The sequence below is a fragment of the Larus michahellis genome, chromosome 1 (assembly GCF_964199755.1).
Source record: "Larus michahellis chromosome 1, bLarMic1.1, whole genome shotgun sequence".
NCBI classification, from domain to species: Eukaryota; Metazoa; Chordata; class Aves; order Charadriiformes; family Laridae; genus Larus; species Larus michahellis.
In genome coordinates, this window is record NC_133896.1 from 204,652,338 (window position 1) to 204,680,285 (window position 27,948).

The window sequence follows — 27,948 nt, forward strand, 5'->3', positions numbered from 1 at the left end:
CACAGTTAACAAACATTCTTTATTATCAGGTCTCAAGACATTATCATAATTTGACATGTTTTATTGGTACTGTATAAAAACTTCCACTGAATCAAAGTAATAAAAGCCCAGTTTCTGTATCAATAATCAATGATGTTTTAAGAAATTCTAGAATAGCAGTTAAGGAATTCATTCACTTACTGATAAATAAGATGTAACAGGTACCACTCATGGTTTAAGGCTTTGTTTCCAGCGCTATTTGGGCCTACAGCTTCTCTATCAATATTGCAGAAGCACCTCCTCCTCCATTGCAAATTCCTGCAAGGCCATATTGTCCTTGTTTCAGCGCATGGGCCATGTGAACAACAATTCTTGCTCCAGACATCCTAAATAAAACGAAAAAAAAGGATATAGCTTAGTTTAAAGGAAATTCTTAATGTGATCCACACAGGATAGTTGGCACTGATTCACTGGAGGGGGAAAAAAAACACCAACAAAAAGATCAAACAAACCCTTTCACCTACGTTTAGATGCAATACAGGTTATTTTTCTCTAGCTGCTATACGTAACAAACAGATTCTTACACATACAGAAACAAAAAAAAAATCTGTGTTTATCTAAAGTTTCTTCTGGAAAAGGAAATTGCCTCTAAGCCGGTCTGTATATCACAAAATACCTCGACACATAGCAAAGCTTTTTCACAGAAGATAACAAATCTACCACAAAAGCCAAATTGATAGTAATGATTGATTTCAAACGGTTTCTTATTTGCTTACAACTTGATACACTGCAGTATGCTACTTTGAGCCACCTAACCTGTAAAATCAGACATTTAAATTGTCATTAGGTTGTCAAAATTAACTGTTAAGAGGAAAAAAAAAATATCAGGTACCCTTATCAGAAGCAGCTGATACTCTGATACTACAAAGGAGATGGCAGCATGTCTTGTGGGATTATGCCTTAATTAGAGCTTTTATGAACCAGAAGTACTCCTCCTTGTTCCTGGTGTACAACGTGGTTACTTCACATCTATATTTACTCAGAGGTTTTGAAAAAGGTTTTTCCTGATAGACCTGGACCCTGCAGCCTGACCACCCTTCGGGAGGATTAACAGGATGCACTGAAGTCACGACTAAGTCACAGCTGTGGGGGGACACAGCAGGTGATCTGACTCCTCCCACCAAGATGACAGAAATTCAAGCAAGAGACCCACCAAGATCCCCCAGACTGTCCCTGTCTGCTGCATTAGGGGCTTGGAGACTTTTGGATTCACAGCCAAAAATGCTTTGACAAGACCTGGAATTTCACTTTGCTTATTTAAGAAAAATAAAAGCCCCTGTACCACATCCTTCGCTACTTTCGTAAGTTTACCTGTAAATTTTATTAGCCTAACTACTTGATTAATTATTATTGTTTATTCTGTCATGTTAATAGTGATTTGGTTTTAATATTTCATAAATCCATATAGCCATAGTGACAGGCAAGCTCTTTACAGCAGTAGGTGATAACTAACTGTGAAGAGAAAAACAGGATTGTGCTCTTTTCAAGATGATACCCTGAAATTTAACACCTGAATTAAGTCACTATGTACTTGATAGCAAATTTCTATTACCCTTTCCACTTGCATTAGATTTGAGAATAAAGGTAAACATTTTAAACGTTTAAATAAAGCGTGCCTAGGAAACAATTCCTCCACACAGAACAAAACCCAGTGCTTATTTTACTTACCCTATTGGATGTCCAAGGGAGACGGCACCTCCGTTAATATTTACTTTTTGTGGATCAATACCCAGCATTTTAATATTGGCGAGCACCACAACACTGAACGCTTCGTTGATTTCCCACATTGCAATATCTTCTTTTTTCAGGCCTGTCTGACTTAGAATCTAGAAATTATAATAACAATAATTACTACTATGAAAAAATTAGGAAGCTAATGATAGAAATAATTAGGTCTATTTCGAAGTGGGTGACTCAGGCTGCCCATCGTCTGGATCAAGTTCACATTTTGGAACCTCTTTGTCAGATGGGAAAAAGCGAAATTGAGGTACTGAAGCACAAACCTGAGTTTTCACAAAAGAAGGAACAGAGAGTACCCTGTGCCAAGAGTGTGTTTGTTCTTAGTTTAAGGCCGCTGCTACAGTAAGTACATTTAAACTGACAGAGCATTACTTCGTGCCAAACGCTTGTCTTCAGTTCCTTTTTGAACGTCTATACTTGTATAACCACATTTATTTTGCCTTTTAGCCATGCTAGTTGCAACGCTTCAAAAGTTGGCGAAAGCAGTACAAATACTCTTTTTCAAAGTAGGTGTGAGAAATCTGTTACTCTGAAAATCTGCATTATTGCCTTGATCCTCTGAAAAACATGTGTTCTTTGTATTTATGACACAATTATAATTTTGATCCTAATTACATGAAGATCCACTGAGGGGTGAAGCAACAATCCAGTGCTATGGAAGTTTCTTGCTTTTCAAAAAACACTCAGTTTTATTCCTACCTTGGGAACAGCATGTGCAGGTGCAATTGGGAAGTCAATGGGATCAACAGCAGCATCTGCAAAAGCTGTAAAAATCGCAAAAGCTGTTTAAAGACCTTTTGTTTTTACCGTGTGTTTTTATACTTGCAAGTAGCAAACCCAGGCAAGGTAGAAAAATTCTGAATATAATGATCCATGAAATAGATACATCTGAAGTTTAGTGCCATAAGTGAGCCACATAATAACATTTTCAGATTTTTAATACTATTCCATATAGAAAACTCTGTTTATGATCAAAAGCCTGATGGTACGACACTTGACGTTTCAAGGACTGCACTGAGAAGATGCAGCCGTAATGCCCAAAGGTTCACCTTTTCTGTCCCATGACCGTCGGATAACCGGCCAAACAGGACTCCCAGTCTGAGAGCATACTGGGGGAGTATTTTCCAGGACTGCGCTCAAAGATGAGAAAAGAAAAATCTTACCTACTATCCGTGCCAAGGGTTTGACTTTCAGTCTCTTGGCTGCCTCTGTGGTCATCAGCACCAAAGCAGCTGCTCCATCATTGAGGGTACTGGCATTCGCAGCTGTAACTGTTCCTAGAAAAGGTAAAGCATTGTTTAAGCAGAGGGCAAAGTGTGATACAGCTCAGGTATATCCCGTTAATGATTTTATTTTACCTAAGGCCCTTGAACATAAGGTCTCAACAATATGGTGGTATCTGTTGCACTGAGTTAACTAAAAATGAGTTGTTTTTTAAACGGTTTGATTAAAAAAGTACAATCACACTTATTCCTGTCTTTATCCAAGTGGTGGTTTAGGTCACGCCTTCCATGTAAGCTGCATTGCTGGCATTAACACAGAATTCCAGCTCAAAAAGGGTTGTGACTGAGTGGCAACTTCGAGTTAGCCAGAAAGATTCATTAATTACAGATTCAGGGAAGTAATAGGGAACTACGTAAAGGCACCCCAGCTCCCACTGAAACAGGAGCTTGTACCTGGCGGAGACCAAGGCAATAGCTAAACTGAAACCAATCTTTTTCATGCTTTTTAAAGTAAATGTCCAAAACAGAGGTTTCCACTGGTTTAAGGTTCTCGGACCATCTTTCAATCCAAGCCACTTCATGCTGTTGTGAAGTATGTTTCTTTATCTGGGCAGACATTTAAAAATTAATGGCTCACTGTTGGGCATTCAAGCGCTTGTGAACAGTACTCCTCCCTCTAACAAAGTATCCCCGCACTTGGTAGAAAATTAAGCAGTTAATTTAGCAATATTTACCATTTTCTTTTTGGAAAACAGCTTTCAGCTTTGGAACTTTACTAAAATCAACACGTTTGTATTCTTCATCTTCATTCACTTCTGTATCTGGCTTTCCTGAAATTCAGATTTGGTTTAGTATTTTATAGAACAGTCCATTCTTAAAACATTCTAACACAGTTCTTTCTTTGATTAAATGCTGCCTTGTTTAAAATACCCATTTCAGTAAAAAAATGTAAACACATGTAAAATGCATATCAAGAAATGTGTTTACAAAAACTGAAAAAAAAAAAGACTCCTTCATCCAATTTATTCAGAGGAAATACATTTATACTTCCTGGTGGCTGAACGGAAGAGACAAAGAACATATCTTTAAGGTAATTATTAGGGAAATTAAAACACAGATGCCCCCAAGCCATGCTAGGTAAATTCAATAGCTAGTTTTCCACTTACAGAAAAAAACCGAAGATATGTTATGTAACATTAAAGAAAAATTAAAAAAAAGACCAGATCACAGGTCACTGACTGCTCTTCACCAGAAAGTCTGCTGCATAACAGAAAACTCTTTGCTGATCTAAAATGAGTGTTCCTGAGATCTGCTGTTTAAACAACACAATTTGCACTGAGCACAGCCAATGTTTCAATGAGAAGCACAATTCGTTTTATCACACCTTTCCATAATACCTTTTTTTGAAATAGTGACAGGAACTATTTCATTTTTCAATATTCCTGAATCCCAGGCTGTTTTGCTCTTAGTGTAAGAGCCTATGGCGTAAGTGTCTTGTTCCTCCCGTGAAATAGTAAACTTCTTCGCAGTATTCTCAGCACAGTTGCCCTTGAAGAAAACCAGGCACGTTAGGTTTGGTATTTCTGGAAATGTAAATGAAAAAACTCAACTGGCAGACTTCCAGAATTGAATGTGACTAACATTTGGTGTCCATTTCTAATTTACACAGTCATGATCAAACAGTAATTTTGATCAGATCAAACAGTAATCATATTCTGGTTTTGGAATATGAATTTCAGATTTAGCAAACGTTTTCTGGATCCAGATTATTAAAGCCATGAAGAAACTTTCCTTACAAGGCTTTTTTTTAAGTTAAAAAACTGCATGCAAAAGCAAGTTTTAAAGTGCTTAGGGCTGACGTCTTCCAAGACTGAAGATCATTATTCAGCCACAGAACAGTATGTTCACATCATCTTGCTAGTGTTCTCATCCCACTAGTAGCTTGCCTATTCCAAAAGTTCTAAGAACACGTCAACACACTGGGCTAACTTAGCCTTCGGGGTCTGGTGCTCTAAAAACTGTACAAATAAAAGTATGTATACCTTTTGTCTAATAAATGGAATGAAGTAAGTAGAATGAAACAATAAAATCATTTTATATATAGGTCAATCATATTATACATATACATTATACAATTACAATTCATTACTAACACTGCCTAGATACCTGGTAACAGAATAATTTCAATAAAAAAAGGATACTCATTTAGCCAACCTGAAAGATATGTTCTTAAAGAGGTTTTGTTCCACCTCTCATTTCTGTGGAAAGCTCAGTGAATCAACACAAAACCCTTTAGTACTGTGCTCCTCCAAGTTCTTCAAACAAGCAAGTTCCCTTCTACACAGTTAAAAAATTTAAAGTCTTCATAGCACCAGCAACTTAGTCTATTGCCAAAACACAGACAAGAGTAAGTTCCCAAAGCCATCACGTGGACCTTCCTGTATATTCTCACACAGACTGTTAAGGGTTTCCAAGCAACCTACAGCTGCTATAGTGAAGACAAAAAGGTTCTGATCTATTAAAACTTCGTGTATTATAACCCACTCCTAGAGTTTTTCCCCACATACAGGAACTAGCAAAGCCACTATTTACATTCCTATAAAATGGATTTTGATTGTGAGGATTTTTAGCTGAGATATGGTAGTGGATTTCTACCAATAGCCTAAGCAGAGCGCGCTATACGGCAAAAAGAATAAATCACACAGAAGCAGTGAGGTCTGTATCAAATATATGGATCACAGTAGAATATTCTTCATGACATGTTTTCCTGCACACCAGCAAGAATAACTCATCAATCAATAATGCCCTACAATTGTGAATTACCATAGGCAAAGGTCAGAAATATTCATAAACTGAAAGCAGTCATTCTCTTTTCAAACTGTTCTTCACTGTCTTATCAGTTGTTTTCCAAACCCATCCTAAGTTTGCAGTTGCTTGTCCAATTTAAGTTACCATGCTGACAAGTAACCATATCAGCTGACTCAAACCTTCCAACAGAAGATATGAGATATGTACATAGGGAGAGAGAAAATAAACATGAGAGCCGCTGAACCGTACAGAGTAAGTACCCTCAAAGACACCAAGGAACTTGATTGCTCTCTCCCACAGATAGAGAAACAGCAATCTATCAGTAGCAGAATTATTTTTTTTTTAAATCCCTGCTTTAGGCTATTCAGACTTCAGAGACAGGTAAATATTAACACACAATCTGCTATTCTGTTCTGGTCTTTTATCTAGCCCCTCCATTACAGTTACTACAGGAAGCCTGGAAACGGAAGACTTTCCTCCTCCATTAACATTATTCCTCGTTTCTAGGTTTACTAGATGAAGCAGTTTCATAATTAAAAGTAAGCTCTTCAAAACTGCATCAGGTCTATGGTTGATACTTTAGGACTGTGCAGGAATATTTACCATATGGATATGGTTATAAGCATCTGTCAGCCCATCTTTTACTATCAGGTCTTCCAGCTTTACTCCTCCGTAAGGTGTTGATCCTCTGCTCATTGTATAGGGAACATTAGACATGCTCTCCATTCCACCAGCAACCATCACATCCTGCTCAAAGGAAATACATTAGAATTATTAATAATAATGCAGTGTGTTCTCTATGACTTCTTGTAGGAACAAATATTAGCAAAAGCTTAAGCATAGACGCTTTGTATTTCTGAGAAGTCTTCGAGAAAGAGGTAAAAAAAAAATCCTTATGTGTTTAAAAAGCAAACAGCAGTAACACCAGCTGAAGACAGTTAATCCACCCTGACAGAACAAATGGACTTTCATCTTGTCTACAGTTTTAAAAAGCTGCAACAGCCACATCACTTTTACTTCAAAAGCTTCCAAGATCAAATTATAAATTTTACTTTAAAGAGTTTCTTTTTCTGTGTATTTCTCTATTTTGTTCTTCATTCACAGCTCCGTATCCCTATGGAACAAACAACAGTCAGAATCTAAGAGATCAATACGAAAAGACAGAGATTTGCAAGTACCTGTGGTTTTACATAATACTGTTTCATCTTACTATGTAAAGAGATATGACTTATAATATGGCTTTAACACCTGAATTGGCCAGGAAAAAAGGAGATGATAATAATTAATGATTACTGAACTTGAATTAAACTGAATCATTATGGGCGTTTATAAATTAGTATACTTTTAAAGCTGAGACAAAGCAAACAAACAGAAAACCTACAAATAGCAAAGCTATAAGGACCATAATTATACCTACTGTTCATCAGGCTATAACCCCAAAATCCCTAGGATCTCAGGATGTGAAGAACAGACACAGCTGTGTTTAATGGCATATTTGAAATATGGATTAATGTAAGAAAAATACACACACAGTAGTGCGTGTCTTTGAGAGTTCAGTAATGCTGTTAATATAAATCCAAAATATTTTACCTCAAAACAGCAGTAAGAAAAATAGAAAAGCTTTTTTTTGTTTCTTTAAATTAAGACTCAAGAGAAAAGATGTTTTGGTTCAGAATAGATTTTAAACTAAATCCAGGAACAGTGACATGAAGTAATAAGGAAATGAAAAAAAGAAGGGTGGAGACAAACTGGAAAGGCAGATAAATCAGAAAGGTGGCTGAGATATGGAAGCAGCAATAGATCAGAGGAACAAGAGTCCCTGGCATTTCAATTCCGCAGAGTGAAAGACTTGGAGACAGAGTTAATACAATTGTTTATATGATGATGTACGCTGACTCCACCACTGTGAACCATCACTGACTTTCATACCACAGATACTTCACAGTCTGCAGCATTTTCTGTTTGGAAAACCAAACAAATACAAAAAAAGCCCCATAATTTATAGCTCTAAGAGACTAATAACCAGCCGAGTCTCTGCTTTTGCTGTGACTGGCAGCACAGCGTGTATGATTAGCTCAGCTGAAAGCTCCAATTCTCTTCAGAGCTCCTGGCCTGCAATTGTCAAACCAACCAAATGCACAACCGCTCTCACTAAGTCATTGGATGTAAATTACTAAATCCAAATGTAGCTGTTTACACAGACATGCTGGGCCTCGTTCAAAGTCTTCCAAGACAAGACTTCCACCAATTTCAGTACGCACTGGACAAAGTGCCCCTCTCTGCAGAGCAAGGCCAAAGTAATAAGCAGTTGCTTAACTCAGCTACACTGTTATTTTCACAGAAGGGACAACAAAGTTTAAATATTTTACTTTTATTCTAAACAAAAAAAAGAAAAGAAAAAAGAATAGTAAGTACATTTCTCACTTATGAGCCACTTACTTTGTAAACCAAAAATATATATTGAACTGACAATACTTTCACTTCAGAGAAGGGGAGATGTTGCCAAAATGCTTTGAGTATGGAATTAAAAACAAAATTGAAATGTCTTTCTTCACATTCTCACTTCTCCCATATTCTTCGCTGCATAGCATTTAACGGCTTGCTGAAGATGCGTGTATCCTCCTATCCTCCCATTAAGTGATACTATTTTCCCTATTGCACAGAGAATCTTAGAACACAGTTGAGAGAGATGAACAATCCCCCTCCATCAAGCTCTTCAATGAAAACACCTATTCAGCAACAATAGATTCCGCTGCTTCTAAAATAATAAGAAAAGCCTGAAACATCATTAGTGTACTAGGAAACACCATTGCTTTAATATGTATGTTTAATTCATTTAAGTGTTTAAAGTGTCTGAAAGTCAAGATTAATGTGTTTCAGCAAAAACTAAGTCTACTAAAATGTCTTCAATTTTTCAAACGAGAAAGCTTGAAAATTCCCTTAATTATTTTTTGGGGTTGAGGCAGGAGGTGGGGTGGGGGAAGAGCAGTAGGGAGAGGATATAAATACCCCCCCAGAAAGACCCACGTTATTCGCTCAGCTCTAACAATTCGCTCAGCTCTCACTGACGATTTTCTAACTATAATATTCACAATTTTTTTCTGTTTTAAACCAAAACACATTTAAGTAACTATAAAATTGCAGTTGCATAAGCAAAACAAAACCTTGCTAATTAGCTTTATTATCCCAAGCCAAAACACAGTCCCAAATCAAAGAGCACAGTCATTAGTAGGACAGGATCCACAACACTAGTTGTGTGGTTTTTCCCCAGAACAGCACTAAAATTCACATACCTGACTCCCACACATCAGGCTTTGTGCTGCCATCATGATCGATTTCATCCCTGAAGCACAGACTTTATTGACGGTTGTAGTAGGAGTGGAGATTGGTAAACCTGAGTCAAAGAAGTTGTACAAACAGGTCTATTATGCAAAGGGTAGACTAACATTTTATTGGTGTTTCAGCAATACTTCAAATGCGACCAGTTTTTATCTAAGCCCAGGGTGCCCAGCTTGCTCTATTTAGCCTGCCAGGGCAATTTATCTACCCTCAACCCCTATCTGCTATCCTTCTTGGAGGCTCTTCTTGTTTCTCCCCCTCCCACAACAGACTCGTGATAAGGGAGCAAGCAAGTGAAGAATCAGAGGGACAGAAGACCAGGTAAGCGACTCCAAAATTATTCTTCCTCCTGGCACCCTACTCCCTACCTCTAGGCCACATTCAAGACTGAAAAGGCATAAACAAGCTGGAGAATTTAGCAACTGGCAACAAGACAGACCCCAGAAATATACGGACTCTATAAACACACACAATACTGAACAAGATCAAAAATTCTAGGCGTCAGTGTCATTCACATGGTTATTATTGAGTTATTATTGTTGTGGAGTGTTTATTACAATAGCTTTGGGCTCTGCTGTGTGCAGCTTGGCTCAAGATCATTGCATCACGGCCTCTACCCTAGGCTTTCTCTCTGGCATTACGGCTCAGCTACCAGCACATCACCTTCATTACCAGTGAGACAGGGAAACTAGCCAGGGGAATGCAAAGAGCCGTATTCATCCCTTTGCCTCACATGAAGCAGTTCCTTCTCTTTCAAAACAGTACAGGGACAGACCCAAGAAAGTATCCAGTTCTTCCCTGAACCATAGCCATTCCTAGCATCATGCTACAGTATGGAATCCCATCCCTATAGCAAAAGGGAGAAGAAAATCATTCCTGCACTCCAATAACCTTCGTGCTGCGCTTAGCACTACAGACAGACAGAATCCTTCCAGTGACAGCTGCAGACTCCACAAGAAGATGAGTGTAATGACATGCTCATATCTGCAGTTCAAGGAAACTCAGTGACCCCTTACCCAGTAAGACTTAAGAGTATGATACACTGAAGAAAAAAGTCTGTTTCATGAAAGATTCAAAGAACAACATCCATCATTAGCGTAAAGTTCTCTGGAAGTAGCAGCCTGGTCTCCAATATTGTCTTCTCCAGGTTCTGCAACATCCATTGAGCACAGGAAAACTGATCCCTGAGCACACACAATCAGGCCCACTTGCATGAGTACAACATACGCCCTTCATGCCCCACAGGGAAAACAGCATACACAGACGGTCTTGACAAAAGGCTGGGTACCACTCTGCCTTGACTCATAGCTCAGTATCATCTGCATAAAGATAGAAAACCTTTAACCCCAGAATCAAGAGAATGAATACCTGCACCCAAGACTGCTTGTCTTGCTGGAGCTTGTCCTTGCCCAGCCTGCAAGACATTACCCATATACGCTTCTTTCACTTCTTCCGCAGGGATACCTATAAAACAAAATTGTTTCAATTCAGGATTCTGTGCATGGAAGATGTAACTCCCCTTTAAGAACCTTCCCATTGAAGTTTTCTATCAAAGCCTGATGAAACATGCCATGTCCAACCTGTGTGCTAAAAGCAGCATACAGGCCCCTGTTGGGCACATCCCAGATCTCTACCCTCATCATCTCATGATGAACTGATGACCCCACAGAAAAGAATTCCCTGGTTACCTGCAGAACAAGCTACAGTTAACTAACTAAAGCAAACACTTCCAAGTCTCACTAGTACCCTGAGCAGCTCAATTTCCATGGACAGTTAAATGCACAAAACTTTCTACCTGCCACAATTATGCCCAAACAGTTTTGTTCTTTTAACAGGAGCGAGACAAGGCCACAGCTGCCAGCAGACACGAGAGGCCTGCTCTCCAAGTGCATCTCTTGTAACAGCCCTGGCGTTCAAGTTCTTGTAATACGCTACTTCAAGAAGCCAAATTTGGAGAAAATTAATCCTCCTCTCTACCCAAAGAGATTTTTTTGCTGATTTGAATCTATGAACAGACTCACAAGAGTGTCCTACAAGCATAATTGTCCATGTGAAAAATGGGCAGGGACAGGAAGGACCACTGGTTTCAGCAGCAAGTAGCCTTGGCATCAGCTTAGGTGTATCTAAAATCCCAGCCCAGACAAACAGTTAGCATGTTCAAGCAGATTTGGATTAGCACAGATATCCCTAAGTAATAATCTGTTCCTAGAAGCAGTACTTCACTTAATTCAGATTGAAACAAAGCCCAAAAGTCAACTTTAAATAAATGCCATTTGTGGATAAAGACTTCAAAGAGTGCCACAGGAGCAAAATGACCCCTGAACCTTCTATTTACCACGCAACTTAAAACCAAAAGACGCAGACTGGTACTGTTCTGAGCCACTTGAGGCTTTGTCACAGAAAAAAATATTTAGATATACCTGCTTTGTCAATTGCACCCTTAATTGCAATGGAACCAAGTTTATTGGCCGGCAATGATGAAAGAGATCCTTGGAAAGATCCAATCGGTGTCCTTACAGCACTTGCTATCACCACCTCCTAAGAGGAGAATCGTGGAGTAAAAGTCATGGCCTCTTTCACATATGCACACATATACACCAGTATTTTAAAAATGTATACACTTCTACTCTTTCATTCATGTCACAGCTTCCCTTTTATCCTGCAAGTGTTTCATAGCGCTAAAATAATCTTTATTAATGCATGCAGCATGGGGAATAAACATAAGGAGACTGGTGCGCAGTTGCAGGACTACAACCTTGGCATCGTCGAGCCGTGGTGGGATGGCTCCCATGGCTGGAATGCTGCCATACAGGGATACGGGCTCTTTAGGAAGTCTGGTTGCAGGCCAGTAACCAGTGGTATACCCCAGGGGTCAATACTGGGTCCGGTCCTGTTTAACATCTTCATTAATGATCTGTATGATGGGGCAGTGTACTCTCAGCATGTTCGCTGGTGACACCAAACCAGGAGGAGTGGCTGATACACTAGAGGGTTGTGCTGCTACCCAGAGAGACCTTGACAGTCTGGAGAAATGGGCTGACAGGAACCTCATGAAGTTCATCAAAGAGCAGTGCAAAGTCCTGCACCTGGGGAGGAGCAATCCCAGGCATCAGTGGTGGCTGCTCAGTTGGAAAGCAGCTTGGAAAAGAACCTGGGGATCCTGGTGGACACCAGATTGAACACGAGCCAGCAACGGGCCCTTGTGGCAAAGACAACTGATGATATCCTGGGCTGCATTAGGCAAAGTATTGCCAGATGGTCAAGGGAGGTGATCCTTCCCCTCTACTCAGTCCTGGCGAGGCCACACCTGGAGTGCTGTGTCCAGTTCTGGGGTCCCCAGGATGAGAGAGACATGGGCATACTGGAAAGAGTCCAACAAAGGGCTGTGAAGATGATTAAGGGACTGGAGCATCTGACATACAAGGAAAGGCTGAGACAGCTGGGACTGTTCAGCCTGGAGAAGAGAAGGCTCAGGGGCACCTCATTCATGTATATTAAATACCTGAAGGGAGGGTGCAAAGGTGACAGAGCCAGGCTCTTTTCAGTGGTGCCCAGTGACAGGACCAGTGGCAATGGGCACAAACTGACAGAAAAGAGGTTCCCTCTGAACATCAGAAACACTTTTTTGCAGTGAGCGTGACTGAACGCTGGCACAGGTTCCCAGAGGGGTTGTAGAATCTCCATCCTTGGAGATATTCAAAAGACCAGGTCCCAGCATAGTGTATAAGCAGTAGTTTGAGACATGGTATGACATTCAGCTCTAGACCTAGTAGCCCCTCAGAACTGATTTATTTTGCCTCTTAGCTTTAGTGCTATATTAACATGTCTACCTGCTAACCCTGTGAGAGCAGCATGAGGACTTGGCACCAAAAAGACGCACATTTCAGACCTCTGGCTGCCCTGGACAGCTATTGAGAAGAAGGAACGAATACCTCCAACTGTGCTGGTTCCAGTGGAAGTTAGACACAAAGCTTTACAGCATGAGTTCTTTATTTAGAGAAACAAGCAAAGAAAGAAAACACTAGAAAAAAATTAAAACAAAACAACAAAAAAAGACAAATTATACTTGTTTAAAACTAAGAAGGTCTGTTTATGTAACCCCTTCTTCATTGTGATTGACTCCAGTGACAGTAACATACTTGTCCTCAATCTTTTATGTCATAACAGCAAGTTGCAGGATGACAAACAGATAACCTCAAAAGGACTAGATGGCATCAGATATATTTTCCAACAACAGGTAGATAGTTCCATTAAGCTTAAGTTAGCTGACATACTTCTAACCAGTTTTGTCCCACACTACCTAACAATTATCAAAGCAAAATAAAAAAGGAAATTTGACTTTTATTCCAGATTTTGCAGTGAGGTGTGACTTGGGCACAAGTCACATTGTCTTCAATGCAGATTTTTTGCACTAACTTTTTAAAAAACTTCAGTGATTAAGAAACAAATTTAAAACAGTGATTTATTGCAGTCAGATAGTGCTTTATACTTACATTTAAAGTACGCTGTGATGCATAGCCACGGCTCGTGTACTTCAAAGCCTGAAAATAAGAAAGTCCTCAGCATTTCATATCAAGAAAGCCAATGCCATTTCAGTAATGCACCATTTAAAAAAATAATATCTAAGAAACACTGGAAAAATATCACAGATTATAACATGCCTTTAAAAAAAAGTATAGTCTAGTGCACAGTCTCACCATAACATGCGATAAAATATTTTCTGAAAAAATACCAGATAGTCCTTTAAAAACAAAAACCTATTCTTTTTGGCCAAGTCTGTTATGTGCACCTATAACATATATCTAAACTACGAGCCAATGGTGTTATCTTGAAAAACTCTACCAGTCCCTCTGTCTGCTTCTCTGGACTTCGGCTTATTCATTCCTATCGTTAACTTCACCGCTTTCTAAACATTGGCAGTTTGCATCTACAGCTTCATTTCATTGGCATTTCATGAACAAAAATGAGGATAATGAATTCAGAATGCTACAACAAAAGAAGATAATAAAATAAAATTGGCTAATTCACCAGCTACTAGCTTCATCTAATTAAGCAGTGTAAAGATACAAAAATACATCTGTAGGTACTGTTTCATAGATTAACAGAATAATCTTTCAGTTAGTGGTTTAAGCCACTTTCTTAGCCATTTCCTTAGACGACATTTCAGCACACTGCAAGCTTTTGGTCGTTACTGAATGCCAGTTAAATAAATACTGTTTAAAAATAATTCCTTAAGGACACCACAAAAACACCATCAATTATATAAATCAAAGAATGCCTTCCGGTATTGTGTTCACAACATGAAAACTTAGTCTGTTTCTATCTTCGTTTGACAACTTTCAACTAATAAGAGATTTTTTTCCTACTGTTTTTCAATTAGGGATTTTTTGTGGGGTTTTTTTAGGGGTTTGGTTTTGGTTTTTTTTTCATCTCAGGTTGTAATAGCCAGCAGAAAGTTTTAAATTAAACTTCTCCCTGAAAATTAATTATGTCCCTGCAGGGCTTTCAAGGGTTAGTGTTAAAAAAAAACCCCTAGCACAGGGACATGTCCTTACTGGACAACATCTGGTTTGCTACATTTGTAGCAACCTGGACAAACCAGACTTCTAACTGAAACTGGCATTTCTAGTAGTGTTCCTGTTCTGTGTCAGTTACAGACTTTTTTTTTTTTAAAAAAAAAAAAACAACCCTAAAACTACCACTTCTACACCTAGTCAGACACAACCTTCAGCTTTGCATATGGCAATATGGATGCGATCCAGCGCACTGGCGATGCTTTACCTGCCCTTTTCTCCCCAGTACAGCTCTCTGCACCAGTGACAGGACCCCAGCGCTCCAGGCACCCCCACCGGTGAAGCCAGCAGTGCCTCAGCCCAACCATGCAGGGAGGCTTTTGGGGTTGGAGCACTCAGCATCTCACCTCCCAGCCGTCCTTCTGATGAACCCACCTCACGCACACCCAGGCAGCGCGTTTGCCTCCCCGACTGCTCTCCCGGCCCTGGCTACAGAAAGCCTTTGACGGCTAATACACGTCCTGAACGCCGAAGCGGGTAGCATATGGGTACGGGGGCTCTGGAGGGCAGCGAATTGGGAAGGAGCGTGCTGAAGAGCCGGGCGAGGGCCCCGGCCGCCCGCCCAGCGGCTCTGAGGCAGTGGAAAAAGCCACCCTCAAGATCGCGGCTAAAGGTCCTGTCCGCTCAGCGCCGCGCCGGGCCCGGGGCTGCCGCGGCGGGGGCGGGGGGAGCGGCCCTTCACCACCAGGCCGCGCCGGACACCGGCCCCCGCTCCCCTGGCCGAGGGCCCCGCACTCTCCCGGGCCGGGTCTCCCTCCCTACGGCCGCGCCTCAGGGGTGAGGTGAGGGGGACGACACCGCCTTCCCCGCCGCAGAGGCCGGCGTGACCTTGGCCAAGGCTTCGCGGGCCCCGCGGCGGGGCCGGGGCTGCGCAGGAAGGGAGAGGGGAAGGGCTGGAGCCCGCCCGCCGCCCGCGCCGCCCTCCTCACCCGCCGCAGCTCCGCCGCCGGGCGCCGCCAGCCCAGCATCGCCGCCGCCGCCATGTTCCCGCCGGCCGCTCCCCGTCACCTTCACCACCGCCCCCGCTCCGGCCTATAGGCGGCGATGCCCGCCCCCCTCCCCGAGCTCCCATTGGTCCTGGGGCCGAGGGCGGTGCCAAATCCGTCGCTGCCATTGGCTGGGCTGGAAGGCGGGCCGCGGCGTCAGCGGGGCTGGGCCGGGAGGGGGCGGTGGCCCTGAGGAGAAGGACGGGTCTGAAGGGGGCAGTCCCGGTCTCCGTGACGAGTAGGAAAATAACGAGTAATGAACGGTATGGAGGGCGTGCATGATCGTGCGGGACGAGAGCCAGCTCCCAGGGTTGTCTCCTCTCCTCCTCCTAGGGAAGGGAAAGCCACGCTGGGGCTGCGCTCTGCCGGGCCTCGGCCCAGCCCCTCACCCACCCCTGAAAGCTGAAATAAGCAAAATAGAGCTACGCAGAAATTCATCCCCAGGTGGAACCCCTGTCAGAAACACACCCGCGCAGGTACAAGGTCTCTGGGGTGGCAGGTGCTGGAGGACTTCCGAGTCTGAGGCACTTTGCGTCTGGAGTGCCCTTGCGCTCAGCCGCCTGCTGTTTTCACAAAAGCCAGCAGCTTAATTAAACTCCTTCCTCTCCAGCTCTGGGCATAAATAGCTAGAAGTGTTACCTCAGAATTCAAATCTGGCTGAGAACCATCTCAGCAGCTGCTTTTGCAGAGAAGTTGGTACCCGCCCAACCCCAGCTTAATCTCAGGACACAGGTACTGGTTCCACAGTCCCTTATATTTTACTCCCCTCTCCCCTCCTCCCCCCCACCCTGTTTTCTACCTTGAAATCTAAATTTCTAAGGGAAGGCCAGTATTAAATCTCTACAGCTGCCTGTCTGGCAGTGCCTCTTTATGCTCTGCCCACATGCTAGGAAAAGTCTGGTACTTCCTAGTCTTGAGTTTTATATCTCGGAAGAACAGGCTCAAAAGACAAGGTGACATTCTGTGTGAAGTGTGCTGCTACATGCTGTCTAGGACAAGCAGTTCCATATTTGTTTCTGATAATCCTTGAAGAAATTAGCATACTCTCTGTTACAGTATCCCATGACTGATTGCTGCATTCCCCGGAGCTGATGCTTACAAGCCAGGTAAGGCATTTACTTGCAGCCTTCCTTCCCTTCCCTTCGGACCATAAACTGGAACAAATGCCAAGAGGCAACCTTTCAATATACCAACTGGAAAGAAAAAGTATCTCCACAACTTGTACCATCCACTTGCTACCCTGACTGACTTTTATTATTTTTTCTTCATGTTGTAAAGCTAACAATCAACATTGCTTTGGTTCATTTTCTGTTGTACATCTCATTCATTTCCCTTTGAGAGAGGATTTGGCTTTCTGCCTGTCCGCTCTCAAAAGTAAAATACTTCTTGCTTCCCATGTATGTCTAAAGATTCTCCAGACACGCAGTAAGAGGCTGATTGGGACTGGCACAGAGAAGGGAAGCATTTGTACTCTTTCACTTCCTTGACTGTCGGTAGCTGCTGTTTCGAGAATGGATTGCAGGGGTGGTTTTCCTCCCCTCTATGCTTTTCCACTTCCGACCCTCCAATGGGGCAAATAAAGTTAGCTGACCTTGGTTGGTATAGCAATAAGTATAAGCAAGAGTCTCTGTGCATACCATTCCTTGGTATAACCAGGTCTTATCACTCAGAGTGAACAGTTTCTGAATAATATGCTGTTAATTTCAGACTTTAGTCAGTTAGAAGAGGCCCAGCTAAAAAGTAAAATTACAAAGCAGAAAATTGGTTCTGTTTTACCTCAAACCAGGACATTGACCAATCTAGTCTAGACCTTTGATTTTGAGACAAAGTTTTCAGGTACAAACCACAGATAACACAGGAATTGACAAATATTGGCTCAGAAAGAACTGAAGACTTTACCCTGAAAATACATAGGTACCATATAGGAAAGACATCCAGCTTGGTTGGATGAGGATGTTTTTCAGAAACAAGTAATGCCCAAAACATATAGAAGCAAAAAAGGGAGAGCTGTTATTTAACTTCACCTTCACTCCTGCAGTTATAAGGCCCTTTTTCTGGGATGCAGCCTGATAATGCACCAGGACTAGCGTTCGTATCATCCCAGCCAGAAAGGCACTTGGACTCTCAAACATTGATTAAGATGCCCTTTATTGGAGCTCACACAAGAAGGAAAGAGAGGACAATACAGATAATCTTACCTCCCTTCAGATGCTGGGAACACCGAGCTGTGCAGCATCAGGCATACCTCCAGTTGGGGAACAGCCCATGGTGCAGATCTCGTCTGTGGAAGGGTTCCCCAACGTTTTGGTCTTTGGAACTCTTGTAGGTCTTCTGAGAAGGAAACAATTCTGGTCACCATTCCTACTGTCAAACAAAAGAACATTCAGATGAGAACATGCTGCTTCACTTTGAGATAGAGTCAACATGCAGGTGGCGTTAATTGCCAATGCTAGGAGGGAGCTACGATAGGTTCCTGCGTTACAATTAGCTGGCCAAGTAATTTCTGTGGCCCGGGGAAAGGTGCAGCACAGGCCAGGCCAGAAGGCCAAGCTGCACCTGCACCATGGCACAGCATGGCCTATGCTGTAACATAACCTGCACTTTCTCAGGTTAACTGGTACGTAGGTCATTAACTCCTTGATGTACGACGGTCTTCTGGTTAGGACATTGCTGGAATACAACTATTGTAACATACAAAGCATCACGTCCCTGGCCGAAAGGGTAAGCAAGGTTATCGGGTAGTTTACCAGTTTTCAACAGTGTTAACTCTATTGAAATTCAGAAGATACAACGTAGCACAATAATAAAATTATTTAATTGTTCTGCAACTTCAACTCTCCAACAAGATGACAGATACTCTTGAAAAACCACTGGTTGAAAAGCTAGTCTGGAGCTGCGCAAGAACTCCAGTGCATAGAGAAGCCAAGTGAAGAAAAAAGAAACATCTCCTCCCTGGAGTTAATCAATGTATTTCAGGATACAAACCCTCTAATGCAATATCAAAAAAACACAGAAAAAACTCCTTTAGCAGGTAAGCCACAAACCCACCGCAGACAGAGTTCCCTCATGGGCACCCTAGGACGTGTGATGGTGCAGCCCCTCTCCCAGCGGTTTGGGCTGCGTTTTCCCCCACATCTGCGTATTTCCACCCTCCTGACCCCACACCAGTGGCAGGACACCCTTGCCAGCCACCTCTTAGCCCTGGCCAAATGGCCATCCACACTGCCGGTGGGAGAAAGCTGGAGGGGGAGGAAGGAAGAAACCCTTTTGCCTGTGAGATCCGTGTCCCTCCCCACATGGCAGCATCCAGGGGTGGCTTGGACACTGTCAAGAGATAGTGGGCAAGGGTGCTCAGCTGGGCACTGCCCTACATTTTACATCTTTGGTCCTGGTCCAGTGGTCTTCATACACCTTCCTTTGCCCCCTGCATCTGTTGCCACCTCTAGTCAATTGGCACACCCCCCCCCCCCCCCCTTTAGCTTTTTTTCCTCTGGGAGGGCTTTAAGATTTTTCAGGATAATTCCTATTTAGGAGAATTCAGGAGTTCAGCAGAGACCATAGGAGAGTAGCATCCCCTGCATCCACTGCTTGAAGCTGAGCAGAAGAGTCAGGGCGCCTTCTCTGGCCTTCCCCAGCATCCACGTTCACTGCTTAGTGAGGTTAGAGGGTATATGCTTGGCTTTATTATGTTACCTGTGACTTTGTCTAATCCTTTTTGAACCCGATACCTGTGATCCGCATCCCCTGGAAACAAGTCCCCTTTTAGTGTTTTAAACCAATCTTCTGCTGGTTTTATCAAGTAGCCCTAGTGCCATTGTTACAGGAGTCCGTGAAAATAGTTCTGCCTTACTCTGCCTTTCCACTTTTGTAAAGGTCAGTCACAGCCCCATTTGAATTCTCCCCTCCCATCTGAAGCCCTAGCCTCCCCAGCTCCATGGAAATTTGATTTCCTTCATAACATTTATTGTGGAACCTAGTCAGAAGCAGCTGGCAGCCCACCAGTCCCCAGAATCGAAGCTGACTGTAGTGCTAGGTGACACACCTTGGCCAGTTGTTCCGTTTCACACCTCTGTTCCTTCAGAAGCAATGGCTGAATTTCATCTAGGTGAGGGGGGGCATCTACCATACTTATTTGCTGCAATAAATCCTGCATATTACCTAAGCTTGAGCTAAGTTCCAGCTGCAGGCTACAAAAAATGCAGGAGGTGTGGTAATTTCCTTAATGTCTTCACTAGTAAAAATCAATGACTGCAATAGATGGCAAATCATGAGCTGTCCATCCATAATATTAGACCGTGGTCTTAAAACAGAAAAAGCATTCAGAAGGAAAACAACAGGGCATCTCTTCTCACCAAGAACAACTATAATGCACTAATTTTAAAGTTGCTACTTGTCAGTTTTTCAGTCTTTTAGGCTATTAAGAGCAACCACGCTGTACTGCTCTTCCTTAGCTCAGGAGCTAAGACTTGCTTTGACCGTGCCCCACATCAGCAGACGGAAGCAGCAGCCTACACGCCCCCAACCGTTTGCTCTTACGGGTGTCTCAGACCACATGAAGGACTTGGAGCACAATATCCAACTGAAGTCCCGGGGTGGATCTCCATCACTAGATAAAATGAGGATGAAATACAGGCACCATGCCTACACCTAGAGAGAGATGTTTATACATAAAGCAAAGAAAGGAAAAAAAGAAATATAGCCAAGTTCTTAATCAGAATGAAGCAGGTTTAGAGCCTTTCATGTTGAGGACAATGATTTTACCTAAACTGTGATCAATTTACACTGGTAGGAGTTGATTCAGCTAAGCAACTCCCATGATAACTGGCTTATTTCTAGAGAACAGCTCCACCTGGAAAACCATTGCTGTGAAAGACTACACTTTTCCCTAACAGAGAAAAAAAAGTATGGAAATAATGGCAGCCTGCTATCAAAGCTCTGGCTGCAAGAACTGCCAGTTTGAAAATTGCCATGAGCACTGAATAGTCACTCAAAAATAGTTGTTTATTCCATACAAGTAGTTCTAACCTTTAGATGGACCAGAAAACACAAAACACTGATGTTGGCCGGTGCACTTAAAGGAAAAAGGAGCTGAAATATAAAAAGAGATTCACATTAAAAGGCAAGGACAATCAGGACAATCAGAGAAGAAAAGCCATTACAGTAAAAGCACTCCTTCGGGCAATTGGCGGTTCCCACATCACTGTTTACTGCAGGATCAGGTACCTGAAGATGCCACCAATCTGGTGACACCACCCATTAGTTTTCAGTGACACCCATTATTTCAGAGACAAATCAGCCAAAACATTCAGCAATCCAAGTACATCCCAGTAAGTTACACAGAGACGTAACCCTTTTTAAAAATGCCACAGAGTCAAGCACCCCCAGCCACTTTTGGCATGGCAGGCTTTGATACGTTGAAAGACTACAGCTCATCTTTAAATAGAATTTGGAAGACTAAATAGCTCTACACATAACCTTAAGTCCTTGAAAAATCGTAACAAGAAAGGAACTGGAAGTCTTTACCTTTTTTTTTTTAGTATCTGATCGTAACAGTCTTTGGGACTTGGAATCAGGCAAATTTCGTAAGTGGCATTTTTCAGGAGTGGCACCTGAGTTCAACTTGAAAATTTTGCGGGGGAAGACACCAAAATACCTTGCTAAATGAGTAGTCTTTTATATTACATTTTTATTTTGCAAGAAAATAAATTATACAACTTAAAAAATAAAATTCAAAAATTAAGCAGTACATCAAAATAGTTCAGCTGGACTGCCATACAGAAACTACCACCATTCAAAATTGTACAGCATTATTATCTTGGTAGTGGCACACATTCAAAATTGTAAATACCATACGTAGATAGATATTACAACTCAGGAACTCAAGTTTGCTCAACACTCCAGACTACATATAATGTATATGACAGGAAAGCTTTCATGTATTGTTTATTTCACAAATATGACCTCAAAGAATTACAAAGATAGCATCCCAGTCATTTCGATGAAAATAGAAAACAGTTTGAGTTTAAGATAGCAAATCTTTCTGTAAAACTATCAAATCTTTTTGCCAATTGTATTTTTAAAATTTGCACTTTACAGGACAATGGCATCCCAATGCAAATAAATGCAACATGTTAACATTCAGAACATTTATACCAAGTTTAAAAAGGTGAAAACGAGAAAGTCACATTGTCTTTTGGAAATGTAATTGCATTACAGTCATAGCAACTGAAAGACAGATGAGTAAAAATAGAAGCTAGAGGACACCAACTGTGGAAAGAGGAAAATGGAAGACTTCAGAATCGAAACTGAGATCCTCATCAAGTTGTTGGGACAGAGAAAGATTTAACAGTATTTCTTAATTAAACCCATTAAGAGTGATTCCCCCCCTCCCCCCTTCTACACCAGATTTCATTCCATAGCTATTCACCGTGGCAGTGTGTGTGGCAACATGTTTTTCAGATGCAGCACCTCTTTAAGGTAGGTCTTTGGACATATACATATATGTGTATATATATATATTTTCATAGCTAAGAATTGCAGCCTTAAAAGTGCGTTGTTGCCATATTGCAAGTGAAGAATAGTTCGTTTTCATTTAGATCTGAACTCTACCCTCCCCAAAAGAACAGTTTACCCCAGGTATCTCCCTGTGCCCCAGGTGATACTAGTTTTAAGTGCATATTGGTGAAAGTGACCTGATGAAGGATGCTAAACATGATTCTGCATCTTGAATAAATTTGCTGGTGTGAGCCTCAGATTTAATAAAAAACCCGACATCCATTTCCGGTATATATTTAAAGAAAAATGACCATGTCATAGGCACATTACCAATTATATTTATGCATCCTGGGTATTGAGAAATAGATAACATTTAGGTTGTATTATTTTATATTTTTTAGTTGAGGGAGCGTGCACCTCCTTAGCTTTTAGCAACCTGTTGCTTTCTGCATACACTCCAGCTTCTGAAACAGCTGTATCTGAGATGCAGTCACTTAAACATATCTCTCACATATAAATCAATGGCTTCGAAATCAGCATTACTCCCTTTGCAGCTCTTTCTACATGACAATTTCACACCTGTTCTTCTCTGGTTAACAGCTGGAATTTTTTGTGTTGAAAAGAATGTGCTCAGACTGTCATGTTTTACCCCAGTTATCCCAAGTGAGCATTTATTACTTTTAAGTTACAAAGACTGAAAGTCTTGCAGCACAAAGTTTTTTATTAGAGTTTTGTTTTCTAATGTTCAAATAGTTTTACTGGTTAACTACACAGAGCACCACTTGCTTTTGATTCTAAATTGCAACACCACAGGGCCAACGTAAGAGATGCAATATTTTTAAACAGCATCTACTTTCGAGTATCAGTAAAAGCATATAACATAAGCTGTGGGATTTCCATCAACTGTAATTAGCAAGGTCTCAATTTCTCTCCATCTCTTGTTCATGATACCCTCACTACCAAAGATTTCTTAATCAAACAGAAGTCCAGGTACACACTGTTCTCAGGCAGTCGCATTGGCATTGACGTTAGTAATAGAGCATGCAGCCTGTTTAAGGGCGCAAATAGCCATTCTTGTAGAGTCTGCTATTAAACCACTCTTACTTTATGCTTTATTGCAACCATGTGAAAGCAAAACTCCTCTTACTTACTGGAAGGTTTTCCTTTTTCACTAAAGTTAATTGTATCCTCTTCCCTCTTTCAGTCATTAAACAAGATGAGACCTTTAGATGTTGTCCTTGAACCGGTTAATTAAAAAAAAACAAATTCGCACACTTGCGATTTATAGAAGAATATTCATACAGAACTGAGTAAAGCGCAACTTACCTTTTGTCCCAAGACAGGCACTCTGCTCCAGTGATTCATGTTACCAGTCCAGTACATGCTGGGACATTTCAGAGCAGCAGAGAGGCAGGCAGTGCCAAACGACTACTTAAGATGATTGAAAATAGAAGAGGTAACATTAAAAAGTTGAAATTCCTGATGTGTATTTGGCACTCTCTCTGCATACATTAAACAAAGTATTTTTCCTTAGCTTTTTACCATTTTGGTTAGAATTGTATTTCCTACCCTGCCTGTTTCAAAACAAAGAGCAGAGGGTTTGTTTTTCATATAAAGATGTCGACTTCTAAGCAACAAGCCAGTCCAATTGGATTAACCTTGCATGTATACATAAAATTACCAACGAGGAATTAGTACAGGGATCTTCAAGTGTTATTTTCTTTCTGGGGGAGTTGTGCATCAATTACTCTTTAATGCATTCAGATATATGTAGACATACTTAAATATTTGGAATACAAATATTAAATGTACAGGGAAATACACTTAATATTTCTGTTCAGTATAACAGACCCACACATGAAAACTGCTTTTAGAGTGAAGTATCATTCAAGAAAGCTTTACCTTCTCAAAAAGGATTGTAGCAAATCATCTGTCCAAATAAGGTAACAAATAATGTATATCCACTTGTTTACAGCAAACAATTTAAAAACAATGATCTCTTGCTTAAGGAAGAATATCACCCATGACTTGGAATTACTTTTATGTCACTTAAGTGTCAATTATTAAAATCCAGTTACTAGATTGAAGCACTGCTCTAGCCAACAGGTTTTAACTGTAACAAATACATATCAGTTGTGATGCATGTGTTTGTGTCTCTCAAATGTTATTACATAAAAAGGGCCAAAGGTGGACAGTACTTACTCTGTTGATCCAAAACACAAAAGTGAAAGTGCTACTTCTAGTCCTAATTGCATTAAAGAAAAAAAAAAACAAACAACCCAAACCCAAACCAAAACTAATAGCAGTTCCTCAGTGCATGAATATTTGAATATTTTTTTCCTTGTGCAAGTACTGGTCAACTAAAAACCCAAACCTGTATTCTTCTTGGTGGGTGTAAATCAAATCTACTTTAAAAAGTTCACAATGGGCTCTTCATGAATGCAAGTTTCCCACAAAACAGCATGCTGTTAAAAGTGTGCAACATGAAGGGAATGCCATCATGCTAGCTGAATGAAATTGGCAAAATATAGTCCTCTGTAAGGTAAGGCAGGGATTTTAATATGTAACAAAAGTCAAAACAAGTCCTTCTGCAGCACAAATTGTTGCAGCTGTCTGTCCAAGCACCCTTCCATTTATGTTCTCAGCATCCCGCAGAGTCCTTGAATTATGCCATATATATGAAGGTGTTGATATCCGACTCATCTCTTCTGATATATTTGTGCTCTATAAGCCATTCAATTTGCTCTTTTATCATTTTCTTTTGTGGCAAGAACATGTTTTTCAATATTTCTACGAGTTCAGTCTGGAGTTGGGCATTAGTAATTTTCTTCCGCATTTTCATTATTTGGATGATAGCCTCCTGGTGGGAGACAAGAGAAAAAAAATTAATTTTTTTTTAAATTCCTGGGTGAAGTGACAAAGTGAACACAGCATTAATAGGGGGCTACTGGTAAGCCAAGACAGCAAGGAAATCTCTATTCTTCCCCCAAAATCAGATATATGCCGCATTTCTTAGCCCAAGCAGATACTGAATTGCTTTTACAAAGAAATTGATAAAGGAGAAGAATGAAGCACTGGCAAGATGCAAGAGATACAAGGCAAATCAGTCAAAGGAGAATCTGCAGTTAAGTCTTGTCTCTAGAGTACGAATTACTCACTAAAACCTAATTCACTCTAAGCAGAAGTCGCCATTTCCAGGGTGACTTGTGGTATACGTTGTGAAGACCTCATGAAATGCAAGCTTAATGTCAAATTGGAACTCACAAGGAGTTCTCATTTCATAAATACAACCAGGCATTAATCCTTCTGTTGGCAATGTGGCCAAGATGTTAAGTCAGGCAGTACAATTCACAGTGTGCACGGCCCGTAATCTAATCTGACTGATAGAAGAGACCTGCAATTTGAAGATGGGACTTTTGAGACTCATTGTAGGTAATGATCTCTGATGTCCAAAAAATTAAGATTTTTAATATTTTTTTTTTTTTTTTTTTTTTTTTTTTAGAATTATCAGCTCAAAAGATTTGACATAAATGCCTGACTGAAGGAGAACCAACCACAAAGCAGGAAGCGGCAGTTTGTACACCTACGATGCACCCCTCTCAAGAGAATGCCTCTCAAGAAGTCATCCTGCTATTACTAAAGCATGATTCCATCTCTGAGATGACTCTACTCTCTTCATACAGAGTAGTCAAAGAGATCTCAAGATCAACAATATTGTTTGTTCGTGTTGGTGGCTCGTCAGTCAACTTTACCATCTGCTGCCACCCACCACTACACAGTTACGCCTTCACCACTTGCTTAGTATCTGCTTTGTCCGCTTTAAAAATGATGACCTGGTACATCAGAACAGGAGGCTGATAACTACAGGTGCACAAACACAGATGCAAAAGCTGGTAGTCACAAAGGATCTAAGCCAAATCGCAAAAGTACGTTCAAATGGGATTCAAAAGCATTCATTTCATACATCAACATCCAAGTGTGGACAGTATGCAGTAATCGCAATACAACAAAAGAAACAGGGTAATTTTATATTTCTCTGGCAGTTTACTTGCCTGTGTTCGTAATATTCTTAGCTGGACTATTCCTTCATTTTCCTCTTCCCGCATTCTCTCTGTAGTAAGTTGCAATCGACCAATCAAATTTATCTTGCCCCTTTTTTGAACTTTAGCGTTTTTTCTGAAAAAGTTGTATTGTATGAAAATAAGGACAAAATGCATTCTCAGTTAAGGAATTCCTATTAAACTCACATTACACAGCAGCAAGGAGTACCAGCACATATCAGATATTTATAGGCTATTAGCATTGCTGCAGTGAGATAGCTGGCTGACAAATCAAAACTCAGCGCCAATAAAACCTGAATGTACTAGCATTACAAAAAATACATCAGATGAAAGTGACAGTGTCCGAAGTTGAAAAGTTCCCAGTACTATTTTAAAGAACAAAATTCCAGAGAAATATATTTCAGTATAATTATATAAACATAGGGTTCTTTAGAAGTTCTTTAGAGGAAGTTTTTACAACGAAGTTCAGGAAACTGGACTAGTTCATTTTTTATCAAAAGAACTGTCTTGTCTAGCAGAAAAAAAAAAAAGGACAAATAACAGCTATTATAACCAACACAGCAAAAAGCTGATGGCATTCTTCAGTGGTCACCCACAAACTTTCTGTACAGCCTGTCTCTTCCATCATACCCCCTCATCACTTCCCAAAGCTCATGGTCCTGATGACAGGAACAAACATCATGGCCCTGGGCAAGAAACTAAGCCCCAGGAAAGCAGATTCATCACCCCCCTTCTGCCTCTCTCTCCCTCCCCCCAGATCCAGATGTTCAGCTGTACTGAGAATGAGGCCCAGAACCTGAGGTTACAAGCAAGAAGCCAGTTCTAATCATAGCCACTGATAATAGGGAGAGGCAAAAAACAAAAGTGAGACATGCTGAATGTGGTGTATACCATTTAGATGTTCTCTCTTTACACCATCTTGTGCTCTGAAGGATTCCAAAGCACCAGTAAAAGAGCACTGCAATTTTCACCGAAATAAAGACACCCCTCTCTGGTGAAAGCCACACCAAAAATCCCAGCTTTTGACAGCATATTATTAAGCAGTTTCACCTCCTTTTTTAACTTATCAGTCTGCTTTTGAAACTCTGTGGGTGTAATAATCAATACACCACTTGCGCTCTGCTTACGTGCTGTTCTTCCTATATGAAATTTCATGGGCTCATTAGTAACAGGAAGATACCAAAGCCGCCTGTTTTGCACCTCATCCCTAAGCGTTTAAGAAATCTAATTTCGCAGAAATCAAAACCACAGAAACATTTGTCTGAAGGGGCTGCTGCAGGTCATCTAGTCCAACCACCTACTTGAAGCATGACTATCGCCAAAACTAAGTGAGCACAGGGCAGCAAAGTTATGTGTCTAGCTGAATCTTGAAAACTTTCAAATACAAAGGTTAAGTTAAAGTGAATTCCTTTAATTATAAAATAGTACATTGTTATTTTACTTTTCAAACATCATCTTACATTAAACTGAACTCCTGGTTCACCGAGAAGAGGGTTCCTTCTGTAAAGTCTTTGGGTGAATTGACTTGAGGTTCATACAATAAAACCTGACGTTTCAGCTTTGGAAATGCTACAAGAGACTACAGAGAAAAGGGGGGGGGAAGAATGAAAATAAAACACCAGACTTTCTAAATGGAAACAATTACTTTTTAAGAACATAGTTCACTGCTGTGCAGACTGTAGTG

General features: G+C 41.0%; 2 protein-coding genes and 1 long non-coding RNA gene across 4 annotated transcripts in view; 1 reads left to right on the forward strand and 2 right to left on the reverse strand.

Annotated features, from left to right (window-relative positions):
• Nucleotides 1-16,087, reverse strand: ACAT1 (acetyl-CoA acetyltransferase 1). Its single transcript, XM_074570174.1, has 12 exons — nt 15,652-16,087; nt 13,643-13,690; nt 11,570-11,687; nt 10,518-10,613; nt 9,104-9,204; nt 6,414-6,557; nt 4,400-4,550; nt 3,737-3,832; nt 2,943-3,056; nt 2,479-2,543; nt 1,708-1,865; nt 1-365 (listed from the first exon to the last, which is right to left on the reverse strand). Exons 1-12 carry the CDS (start codon nt 15,703-15,705, stop codon nt 245-247), a joined length of 1,266 nt encoding a protein of 421 aa, XP_074426275.1. The 5' UTR covers nt 15,706-16,087; the 3' UTR covers nt 1-244.
• On the forward strand, nt 15,881-27,751 carry LOC141736259 (uncharacterized). Its single transcript, XR_012584930.1, has 3 exons — nt 15,881-15,971; nt 16,765-16,814; nt 25,706-27,751. It is a non-coding gene; the product is annotated as an uncharacterized LOC141736259 (long non-coding RNA).
• CUL5 (cullin 5) overlaps nt 21,375-27,948 on the reverse strand; it is a 33,797-nt gene continuing 27,223 nt past the window's right edge. The window contains exons 17-20 of one of the 2 annotated variants that reach the window (XM_074570151.1): nt 27,725-27,843; nt 26,256-26,379; nt 23,530-25,063; nt 21,375-21,975 (exon numbers count right to left, since the gene is read on the reverse strand). In XM_074570151.1, the coding sequence (XP_074426252.1) occupies nt 24,869-25,063; nt 26,256-26,379; nt 27,725-27,843 (438 nt within the window). In that variant the 3' untranslated portion in view covers nt 21,375-21,975; nt 23,530-24,868. Of the gene's footprint in view, nt 21,976-23,529; nt 25,064-26,255; nt 26,380-27,724; nt 27,844-27,948 lie in introns of those variants that run through there. The other variant, XM_074570160.1, reaches the window with a different exon arrangement.